This window comes from Zeugodacus cucurbitae, chromosome 3, assembly GCF_028554725.1.
Source record: "Zeugodacus cucurbitae isolate PBARC_wt_2022May chromosome 3, idZeuCucr1.2, whole genome shotgun sequence".
Lineage (NCBI taxonomy): Eukaryota > Metazoa > Arthropoda > Insecta > Diptera > Tephritidae > Zeugodacus > Zeugodacus cucurbitae.
The window spans coordinates 41,648,590-41,661,058 of record NC_071668.1 but is presented as its reverse complement, the minus strand read 5'-3'; the positions used below and the strand labels follow the sequence as shown (position 1 = coordinate 41,661,058).

General features: G+C 37.2%; 1 protein-coding gene and 1 long non-coding RNA gene across 2 annotated transcripts; both read left to right on the top strand.

Annotated features, from left to right (window-relative positions):
* Window positions 1–314: 314 nt before the first annotated feature.
* Window positions 315–2,865, top strand: LOC128920317 (putative nuclease HARBI1). Its single transcript, XM_054227396.1, has 3 exons — window positions 315–700; window positions 766–1,147; window positions 2,737–2,865. The coding sequence occupies exons 1-3, from the start codon at window positions 600–602 to the stop codon at window positions 2,863–2,865; spliced, it is 612 nt and encodes a 203-aa protein (XP_054083371.1). The 5' UTR covers window positions 315–599.
* Window positions 2,866–6,236: 3,371 nt separating this feature from the next.
* Window positions 6,237–7,484, top strand: LOC128920419 (uncharacterized). The gene is made up of 5 exons (XR_008470479.1): window positions 6,237–6,402; window positions 6,469–6,558; window positions 6,629–6,729; window positions 6,801–6,949; window positions 7,017–7,484. It is a non-coding gene; the product is annotated as an uncharacterized LOC128920419 (long non-coding RNA).
* The last annotated feature ends 4,985 nt before the right edge of the window (window positions 7,485–12,469 follow it).

Sequence of the window (12,469 nt, the reverse complement as noted above, 5' to 3'; positions counted from 1 at the left end):
AACTTCCAAATGGTTTATTTCTTTTACATTTCCGCAACTCATTCACCAACGGATAGATTTCGAGCAAAATTTTCGATTTTGCGGATTCAATGATTTCGTAATTAGCGACATCTATTAGCAGCGGAATGTATTTTTTCGAGTCGGTAAGTGAGTTCAATGTGATCGTAAATTTGATTTTCGATACGGATTCAATGATTCCGACGTAAAATTTTTCGATCGAATCGAACCATTTTTCGATCGAAACGGATTCAATGATTAGACCCATTATATTGTAAAACCTGTCTGGTTAATGATAATGTAAAAATGAGCTGGGGGGTTACTCTGTAAGGCGTTACGAATAGCAATGCGTTGCGAAAGTGAATTGCGTTGCGAAGGGCAATCGGTACTCTGTAACACTTTTGCATTGTAAACAGTGTTGCACTGTTTTCGAGTTGACATATCTCCAGTATAGTTGACATTACTGACCGAAACGAAGGAGAATGAAAACAAAATAAATAACAGAAAAGTGAAGAAGTGTAGAAAATTGACAGTCAAACATATTTAAATTTGAATTGTTTTATAAATAAAAGTATTTTTAAATCAATAAAAAAGCTGTGAATATGGATTCCGTTGTGTTATGGGAGGAAAACTCAAAAAATGAACGAGTTGAGCGGAAAATTATTAGAGATAATTCTAATGTGATGAGTCTTAGTGAAAAAAGGTAAGTTTGAATGATAAAGTGTAATGCAATTATTTAAAATTGTTTGTGCTTCTACTCGTAAATAGTTTTGTGCAAAACTTTCGCTTAAGCAAGGATTCATTCAAATATGTGTTGGATAGCATAAGTAGTGAGCTAAAAACTCCACGCAGGTCCACAGGAATACCCGAAATTGTGAAATTAGCGGCAACTTTAAAATTTTTGGCGCAAGGAGGCTATCAACAGCAAATTGGACAAGATCACCATACAGGACTAGCTCAACAAACTGTTTCGCGTTGTGTGTTTGAAGTTTGTAAAGCAATTGAGAAAGTGCTGTGTCCAAAACACATAACTTTTGCAATGTCTTCAGAGGAGAAAAATGAAGCGAAACGAGCTTTTTACTCAGTGTCTGGAATACCAGGAGTAATTGGAGTGGTGGATGGTACTCACATCCAAATGATACGTCCGGCAGTTAATGAGCATTTATATTTCAATAGGAAATTAAAGCATAGCAAAATTTATATTTGTTTTTTATAAATACTGTTTCCAAAACCTAGATATGTGATCATAAGATGATGATAAAAGCCGTTAACGGTCGTGGGGCGTGTCATGATTCACATGTGTGGAATTTGTCAAGCGAGCGCCAATATTTACAAACCAACTATGTGAATGGAGAAATAGGAATTCGCATTCTTGGTGAGCATATACACATTCTTTAATTTTACTCGTTAGCTATAATATGCATCAATTATTTTGATAACTTAATTTTTTTCTTATAGGCGACTCTGGATATCCGCTTGAGCCATGGCTTTTAACTCCATACAGAAATGCTGCTAAAAACTCTGCTGAAAGTTACTACAACTACAAATTTTCAAAAGCCAGATCCCTTATCGAACGAGTATTTGGAGTATTAAAAGCGCGGTTTAGATGCCTTTTAGCTGCTAGAGAACTACATTATGCCCCAGAAAAAATGGTGCAAATTTTGAACGTATGTTGTGCTCTTCATAATATTTGCACTATTTTTAATGTGGAATCACCTGCCAATATAGCAATAGAAGTTGAAGAATGCTAGTTATACTGAAACCATAGGAAATACAAATGAAACCAATATTGCTAAACGTTTAAGGGATCAAATAAAAAACAGTATGATTACTTTATAAACATATAGCACTATTTAATGAAGTAAACTTTTTAATTTTTCACATTTCCATTAATTATTAATTAATATATATATCATTGATATATCTTGCACATGTGTATACATATCTATATATGTAAGTATTATATATGTAATAAAAAGTAAAAAAAAGTTTTTAAATCAAAACAATTCATTTAAACTATTAATATAATAAATAAATAATTATCAGTAAGTATTAAAAAATAAGTAACAGACTTCAATGTCAATAACTAAAATACGATATTTTTATTGGTCGGACCGTTTAATGTCTAGCATTTGCTTTTTTAGTTCTAATGTTGCAAATTTTAGTTTTGTTTTGTCCAAATCAATCCTTTTTTTGTGTTCGAATTTTTCAACAGCCAATTTATATTTCCTTTTACTCATTTTTTGTTTTTTTCTCATACATTTTGAAATCACCTTTAGGTTTTCATTAATTTCAGACAACACTTTTAATGAACCTTTGTGATATGAGATTTGGTTATCCACCTGCTTATTTAAAAGGCTAACTTTCTTTTGCGGAGCGACTCTTCGACGTGAACAATGTGGCATTTCATCCACTGGCGTTGGTTCATTCTGTCGGAATTCGTCGGTTGTGATGTCTGACTCACTTGGTTGCGTTAACTGTGCTGCACCAAATTCTAAAGTGCCACTTATTCCACTGACGGATATTTCCATTGCCAGAAGCTCACTAACCTGCTCCTCCAACGGTGTTAAGGAGCAATGACTTGAAGGACCACCACCAGTTCCAGAGATGCTTAGTTTGTTCCGCCGCATTTTTGCTTTTAAATGGGTTTTATAATCCTACCAAACCTTTAAATAATTAATTAGTATGTGTTTCAACAATCATTTATAATTAATCTTTTTTACCTTTTTCTATTTTAAGACATCGCGTGATGGTGGCCCTGCAGCATTAAGGTCACATACCAACTCTTTCCATAAATTATTTGCAGCATTTTTCGCGTCCACAGTTTTCAGCTGTCCTTTGGAAAGTTCCGAATGTGTTTTCATGTAATTTATTAAAATTTCGAATTGTGTTGGGTTTGATTGTTTATTTTTAGAATTTTCCCTGTTAAAAAATTATTTTTTTAAATTAAAACTACAAATTTGCTTTATATACTTACATTTTTTGTCCGTTGCGTTTGCTATTTTGATATCGAATCAAAAACTCGTTAAACGCACAGATTTGACAGTCGTTTACGCAATACAGAGTGCTGCCATTGCGAAGGGGTAAAAATAAATGCGCAAAACGCAATTTCGAATTCGCTTGTCGCCTTACAGAGTTGCTTTTTTTCATTAACGAGCATTTTCACTTGCGCAACGCCTTACCCCCCTGTACTAAGGAAAAAGATTTTGTATTAGTTAAGAAGGAAACAGAAACATGAAGATGTAATTTGCCAATGGCAATTTGAATAAATTTTTATAAGTTGATTGAATAATAACTTAGCATTTTTGTTAAAATTGCACGAGGTCGTGTAATGATCAGGATGGCCGTGTCGGCGCACCCTAATGGTGTGTGGATATTGGTATGCGTGTGTGAGTGTATGTGTATACAGTTTAGGGAATTTCATTAGAAGACTACGTTCTTCAGTATTGCAACAGCCGTTAATTGTGCTGTGATTGATTGCTGCATGTTGTCACTTCAAGAAGTACCGATTTAGCGGGGCGACAGCGTGGCGCCGCTATCATCGAGTGTGGTTGTCTGTATGTCGCTTCTTCAAGAAGTACCGTTTTAGCGAGGCGACAGCGTAGTGCCGCTATCGTCGAGCGTGGTTCGGTGGTAAGCACAAAAAGGAAGAAAACGACGTAGAGTCAGTCGTCTTGAGAACTTGGCATAGTGAAGTTGTGTTAATAAGTAATATTGTAAAGTGTTATTTAAATATTGTGAAGTGTGAAGTGAAACCGAAACCCGCTGCGCTACAACGATGTCTAACAAAGACATTAATATTCCGACATATAATTGTATGGTTGCGCATTATTGGTTGGTGACATATTCACACGTGTGTGTATAAACATATTCGCATGTGTATGTAGAAGCTGAACCAATACCCAGCAAAACCTGCGTGACCGAAACTCCAATACATTTACACAATTTTTACTTGTCACTAACACCCCCTCACATAGCTTTGAAATGAGTAAGAAGTCAATCAATTGTGTCTTTTGTTTGATTTATATTACATGCTCTTCTCGCAACATATGTAAAGGAAAAATAAAACAAAAGAAGACGAACTGATTTCCTTAGCTGTCACCGCTTATTGAAAACGATGAATGTGAAAGCGTGCAGCATGATACCGCAAATTTGACGTTTGCTTATGCGTTAGACAAATTGAATTCAAAGAAAAAAATTATTCGGTTACGCACGCGTCGTGAAAAGAATTTTGCTTTTGATTATTTGTGAAAATAAATTTAAATATCAATTGTATTTTAATATTTGTGTTTAAATTTGTGACTACAATACTATTTGGAAAAAGGGTAAGTAGAAAACATATAATTTAAAATGAAAAAAAGTACATTTAGTGCATATGTGAGCCGGGAAAAAAGGCTTTTAACCTTAGTGCATCTAATTTTGAGAAATTCCGATATTGATCCTAGTGTGGAGGGATGCAGTTCAGTAAGCTCCCTTGATATTTATTTAATTGCAGCAATGACCATGTTAGTGATATGAATAGTGATAGTGAAATTTCAAAAGTGATAGAAAATAATAAATTCAGTTCAGAATTAAAAGCTTGGGCTTTAAGAAATAGGGTATCCCATAACACGGTGACCGATCTTCGGCAAACGTTGCGAAAAATAGGTTGCACAGATTTACCTTTAACGGCTAAAAGTCTTCTAGGTACCAGCCGAAAAAAGGTAAATATTCAAACAATTCCAAGTGGATCTTTTTTATATAGAGGAATTCAACATCATTTTGAGAAAAATGCATTTCCTCAACTTCAAAATAAAGATAACATTGTTCTTGATGTGGGAATAGATGGCCTCAAATTATTCAAGAATTCGAATAGAGTGTTGTGGCCTATTTTAGCATCCATAGTTGATTGTCCAAACGAATTGCCCTTTACAATTGCATGCTTCTCTGGAACAGAAAAACCTTGGAACAATGATTTTCTGAAAGAATTTTGCGAAGAAGTTAATTGTTTAAAAAAATGGCCTTCAGGTTAGTGTTCATCCTGTAAAGAAGAAATTTGACATTCGTTTGTTTTGCTGCGATGCTCCCGCTCGAGCTTTTGTTACAGGTGTGCAATCGCACACTGGAAAAAGTAGTTTCTCTAAATGTGATCAAGTGGGTGACTACAAAGAGAGTTTGCTTTTCAAAACAAATTAAAAATTTGAGGACTGACCAGTCTTTTAAAAATAGAAATGACAGATCACATCACATTAAACAATTTAAATTTAGAGAGAGCATTTTAGAGTCAGGTAATTTCAAAATGGTTTCCCAATTTCCTTTAGATCCCATGCACCTTGTATATCTTAGTGTATGTAGAAAGTTGCTTCAATTGTGGATTAAAAAAGGCAATATTAACGTAACCAAAGTTAACGAAAAAATATTATTTCTCTCCAATTTAGTTCCTTCAGAATTCGGTCGAATATGTAGAAGTTTAGATGAAATTTGTAATTGGAAAGCGACAGAGTTTAGGCAGTTTTTATTGTATATAGGTATATTTGTTCTAAATGATTGTATCAGCAGTGACCATTACTACCACATTTTATTATTGCATGCAGGAATAAGGCTGTTATCATGTGAAAAATCATATAGAACTGAAGCTAACGTTGCCCAACAAATCTTACAAGAATTCGTTGATTTGTTTGGGAATATATACGGAGACCATTTAGTTAGTTATAACGTGCATGGTTTACTGCATTTAACTGACTGCACTAAGCAATTCGGCCCTCTAGATCAGTTTTCAGCCTATAAGTTTGAAAACCATATGCAATATTTGAAAAAACTTATACATAAACCGAATAAAATCCTTCAGCAATTACATTTAAGGCTTGATGAAAGAAATAATAAAAACATTGAACCCAACAAAACTTTAAAAATTAATATGTTTAATATAGATAATAAAAAAGAAAAATATTCTTATTGTTTTAGTGAAAAACTAGGCCCTATAAAAGTAATAGGAATGACAGACGAATCTGGTTGTGTTATGGTATCTGCACATTGTTTTTTAGATGTTGAAAACTACTTTGAGGAGCCTTTAGAATCGTCATCTGGTTTAGGTATTTTAGTAGCGAAGAGATTAGATAAAAATGTATTTAAAATTAAAAAAGACGACATAGTTTACAAATATTTCTCTATTCCACATGAGGGCAAGTTTCTTCTTATACCAATTCTACATCATTTATTTCATAAATTTTCAAATTAGGTTTTTAAAGTATTTATGTACATATATTTTTTTCGGCTAGGCTAATAATATTGTGTAATAACATTTTCTTAAATATTTGAAAAAAGAATTTTGATACTGCCAATTTTTATTTCTCAATTAGATGGAAAATATATTTGACGATATTGACTTGGAGGACTGTCCAACAATGTCTTCAACTCCCGCAAAAGGTATGTAAATATATGTAAACTTACAAAAAATCGTTTCAATATATTGTTACTTTTTTATTATTGTAGAGCAATTACATTTGAAGCGAAAAAAGTTTAACACATCTGGTTGCTAGAATGCAGAGGCAAGCATTTCAAAACAACCTGTGGAAGGAAACGGTAATGCAACACACATATAATTTATTTATTTAAATTTCTTTAATTTTTTATTTTTCCACCCTTATTCCAGAGGTTATTGACATGTTAACCACTATTTCTAAACAACTTGACGATTTGACGACGAGGGTATGCAATTTGGAAAATAAAATCGATAAGCATGTGAAAGAAAATGTAAGATTACAACAGTTTTTATATGCATAAATTAACATTTTTCTCTACATGTCCATTTAATTCTTTTTCAGATTATTCATAAAAGTCGGTATGCCGAATGACTGGTGAAGAAGTCGACAACGTTCAAACCGAAATCGCGTCCACCCTCCCATTAAATACGCTTGCTTCAGCTTTGGAAATGGACGAAAAATTAAAATGCGACGAATTTGCTGCTGCAACGGTAAGCAATATATAAATATTTTTTCAATAAACAATTAAATATTTACATACTATTTATTTATTTACAGAAACAATTCGTTTTGCGACTAAAAGGTACTTCAGATAGTGTACATGATGTGTTGCGTGGTCTGTACACTGATGAACTTGTTTATTTATGTAACTGGGACGGTAGGGGTGGGGAGCAACCTCTCTCCAAATTCCTGCTAGTTTCCAACATTTTATACGGTAAATTCTGTTTTTTTTTTTTAATTTAATTTTACTTTAAATGTTTTGTTTTAATTTGTACTTATCATTATGTTTTTTTTAGATTCATTTATAACTTATGGAATGGCAACATTCGAAAAACAAGTTCGAAAAGCCATTGGAATTAGCCACCATAGACAAACAAAGAATTTATAGAAAGAGAAAAACTGAGGAGTGAATCATAATTTATTATTTAACAATAAGTTATATGTATCTATTATATTACTAAACATAATTTTTTTAATACACTAAATTTTAAATTTAAAGCAATGTGAAGTATGAATTGAATTCAAAATAACAAGTTAACAATGAATTATTTATTTTAATTTAAAGTACAATGTAATTTTTATTAAAAATTATCTGAAAAAAAATTAAATATGAAAAAAAAATCTTTTATTTTGAGATTCGAACATGAGCCTCACGGATTACCAAGCCGTGTGTTTAACCGCTAGGCTAAATCACATGTATACAAAAGTTTTTCGAGGTTTTTTGATTTGCCCTTAAGAACGTGATAGGAAAGTGTGACAATTAAACCGGCACGCGTTACCGGCATGTCACTAGGTAACATGACCGTCACTGTTCTAACAGGGATACTGGCATTCCTCAGAGAGAAATTTTCATTAGAAATGATCAATGGAAGAAATGATCCTACGACAAAAGGAGGTACGACTATTGATGCGGTATTCGCGAGAAATATAGATAAAATATATGTAAGACATTTCATATCGTATTTTAGGTATCATAATCCAATTGTAAATATTATAGATATCAATCCGTCAGAACCCAGAAATGATAATTGATTTGGATTTTGGTTTATAAAATGTGCTTAATAAATTTATAAAATGTGAATTTAAGAAAGTGTCTCTCGCTAGTTTTCTTTCATACAAAATGATATGCATTTCTTGGAATATCACTAAGAAATATAACTTCATCCGCGCGTAGGGACTCCACGCACTCTTTTTGTTTTTTACATTTTCATTTGACATTTCTCCTCTTCTTCGCACAATTATCGATAAACTTAGGAATGACATCGAAAATCTAGTTGTATAAAACAAGATAACTTTATAATCCGGGATTATCAAGAGAGGAATTTTGTATGTGAAATATCGTTTCTTAATTACAGATTATCGAGTTAAGCTCGTAAATGGAGATAATATCGTTATATGTAAACATAGTATTAGTCAACATAATTATGTCCCTACAAGACGTAGCTAACTCATACACCACTACACATGCAAAGTTTTTCAGCTTTTACCAGCACATACGCAATAGTAACTTTTTGTAGTTAAATGGCAATCTCGGTAGTTAGAGTGGCAACATTCATTAACCCTAATTTTTGTATGTATAAGAAAGGGAGGATGGAGTCATATGTAGAAGTTCACGTAAGTGAGGAAAGTTTCTGACTGTCATTCACTTGGGAGTGGCCAGGAACGATTCTTTTACATGTGGCTCAAGCAGCTCACGACTTCCGGTCTTAGACCAAGTATCCTCTGGGTAGCCAACAGACATCCGTTTGGAGGCGAGCTAAAGTGAGAAGGCGAAACCCGCCTATGCGGTTGTGCATAGGGTTTGGGATCCACCACATAAAAACACCCCCCAATGAAAAAGAAAAAACAGCCTCGGATGAGAGACCCCAATTTTGATGACGACCACTGCAAACTTTTAAAGGACTACGAAATAAGGGCATGCACCTGGAATGTCCGGACCCTTAATTGGGAAGGTGCCTCTGCCCAGCTGGTTGACGTCCTCGTAAGTGTAAAGGCTGACATCACCGCAATCCAAGAAATGCGATGGACGGGACAAGGACGGCAGAAGGTGGGTCCTTGTGACATCTACTACAGCGGCCATATAAAGGAGCGCAAATTCGGTGTGGGATTCGTGGTGGGAGAGAGACTCCGTCGTCGAGTTCTGGCATTCACTCCGGTGGATGAACGTCTAGCCACAATCCGCATCAAAGCGAGGTTCTTCAACATATCGCTGATTTGCGCCCACGCCCCGAAGGAAGAGAAGGACGAAGTGATCAAAGATACCTTCTATGAGCGCCTAGAACGTACCTATGAGCGCTGCCCCCGCCACGATGTCAAAATCGTGCTTGGCGATTTCAACGCTAGGGTGGGTAAAGAAGGTGTCTTTGGCACAACAGTCGGAAAATTCAGCCTCCATGACGAAACATCACCAAACGGTCTGAGGCTGATCGACTTCGCCGGGGCCCGAAATATGGTCGTCTGTAGTACTAGATTCCAGCATAAGAAAATCCATCAAGCTACTTGGCTGTCCCCGGATCGAACCACTCGCAACCAGATCGATCATGTTGTGATAGATGGACGTCCAGTGTTTTTGATGTGCGTACGCTTCGTGGTGCCAACATCGACTCGGACCACTATCTTGTAGCAGCTAAGATACGCACCCGCCTCTGTGTAGAAAAGCGTACACGTCAACAAACACAAGGAAGGTTCGACATCGAGAAGCTGCAATCACAACCGACAGCCGAACGATTTTCTACTCGACTTGCACTCCTGCTCTGTGAGAGCACTCATCAGCATCTCGGTATAAGGGAGCTGTGGGACGGCATATCAAACTCCATACGTACAGCTGCAACCGAAACCATTGGTTTTCGGAAAAGTCAAAAAAACAGCTGGTATGATGAGGATTGTCGTCTCGCAGTGGTGAGAAAACAGACTGCCTACCTCGCAATGTTGCGATCGACCGCAACACGAGCGGGATGGGAAAGATACCGAGAGCTGAAGAGGGAAGCGAGACGCATTTGCAGACAAAAAAAGAAAGAGGCCGAAATGCGTGAGTATGAAGAGCTTGACAAACTGGCCGACAGGGGTAATGCTCGAAAATTTTACGAAAAGATCCGGCGACTAACTGAAGGTTTCAAGACCGGAGCGCACTCCTGTAGGACCCCCAGAGGTGATCTAGTTATTGATGACCAGAGTATACCGAGTTTGTGGAGGGAACACTTCTCCAGCCTACTGAATGGCAGTGAAAGTACAACACCAGGAGATGGCGAACCCGATTCCCCAATCGACGACGATGGAGCAGATGTTCCATTGCCCGACCGTGAAGAAATTCGAATAGCAATTACCCGCTTGAAGAACAATAAGGCGGCGGGTGCCGATGGATTACCGGCCGAGCTATTCAAATACGGCGGCGAAGAGCTGATAAGGTGCTTGCATCAGCTTCTCTGCAGAATATGGTCGGAAGAAAGCATGCCTGACGATTGGAATCTCAGTGTACTCTGCCCAATACACAAAAAGGGAGACCCCACAATTTGCGCCAATTACCGTGGGATAAGCCTCCTCAACATCGCGTATAAGGTTCTGTCGAGCGTATTGTGTGAAAGACTAAAGCCCACCGTCAACAAACTGATTGGACCTTATCAGTGTGGCTTTAGACCTGGAAAATCAACAACGGACCAGATATTCACCATGCGCCAAATTTTGGAGAAGACCCGTGAAAATAGGATCGACACACACCATCTCTTTGTCGCCTTTAAAGCTGCTTTCGACAGCACGAAAAGGAGCTGCCTTTATGCCGCGATGTCTGAATTTGGTATCCCCGCAAAACTAATACGGCTGTGTAAGCTGACGTTGAGCAACACCAAAAGCTCCGTCAGGATCGGGAAGGACCTCTCCGAGCCGTTCGATACCAGACAAGGTGACTCACTCTCGTGTGATTTCTTTAACCTGATGCTGGAGAAAATAATACGAGCTGCAGAGCTAAACAGAGAAGGTACAATCTTCTATAAGAGTGTACAGCTACTGGCGTACGCCGATGATATCGATATCATTGGAAACAACAACCGCGCCGTTAGTTCTGCTTTCTCCAGACTGGATAAGGAAGCGAAACGTATGGGTCTGGTGGTGAACGAGGACAAGACGAAATATCTCCTGTCGTCAAACAAACAGTCAGCGCATTCGCGTCTTGGCTCCCACGTCACTGTTGACAGTCATAACTTTGAAGTTGTAGATAATTTCGTCTACCTGGGAACCAGCATTAACAGCAATAACAATGTCAGCCTGGAAATCCAACGCAGAATCACTCTTGCCAACAGGTGCTACTATGGACTAAGTAGGCAATTGAAAAGTAAAGTCCTCTCTCGACGAACAAAAACCAAACTCTACAAGTCTCTCATCATTCCCGCCCTACTTTACGGTGCAGAAGCGTGGACGATGTCAACATCCGATGAGACGGCACTAGGAGTTTTCGAGAGAAAGGTTTTGCGGAAGATTTATGGTCCCTTAAGAATTGGCAACGGCGAATACCGCAGACGATGGAACGATGAGCTGTATGTGTTATTCGACGACATAGACATAGTCCAGCGAATAAAAAAACAGCGGCTACGCTGGCTAGGACATGTTGTTCGAATGGATGAAGGTGCTCCAGCTCTGAAAGTATTCGATGCAGTACCCGCTGGTGGAAGCAGAGGAAGAGGGAGACCTCCACTCCGATGGAAGGACCAGGTGGAGAGGGACCTGGCTTCGCTTGGAATAACCAATTGGCGTCAAACTGCCAGAAGGAGAGATGCGTGGCGCGCTGTTTTGGACTCGGCTATAACCGCGTAAGCGGTATCTACGCCAGTCAAGAAGAAGAAGAATAAGAAAGAGATGCACGTACTACAATGAACCGATCAAAATCTCCGCCTTGGCCGCCATTCATATGAAAAGAAAATTTGAAGTGAGTAGATGTAAGAGCGCATTAATAATTTATTACTAATATTATTTTTCATTTATATAATTTTCTCTTTACAGTACTATGGTTGACTGGATGCTGTAGCTGATTTTGAGGAAATAACAACAGAAAATGGTCTCGGAAGGCAAAGCGAGCTGCAACGCACATCTGGTGCGTCATGCAAAACTCAAAAATGAAGCAGAAAAAGGATTATGCCACTTTTGGCAGATGGTAGAGTTGATAATATCAAACCTTATATATGTATATACTAAACATAAAATCTTTTGTTAAAATATACTTATATCTTTTTATTATCCCTTTCAGATATTTGCAAACTTCGGAGAAAACTTAAGCTGGATACCGCCCATATACTCCCATATAGGAAGGGCTATACTTGTTATGGGTGCGGGGAATCCTACCAGCAGTTCTTCAAGGCATACAACGGCAATCGCTCATGAATCGTACATAATAATTCCACGTATGATGGAAGAAGCACTCGTAGTCCTTTGTGGCAGGAAGTAACAAAAATCATGCACCTATAAATACAACACAAAATATGCTACAACAACAGGTAATTTGCAAAACTAAGTCAAAACAAGTA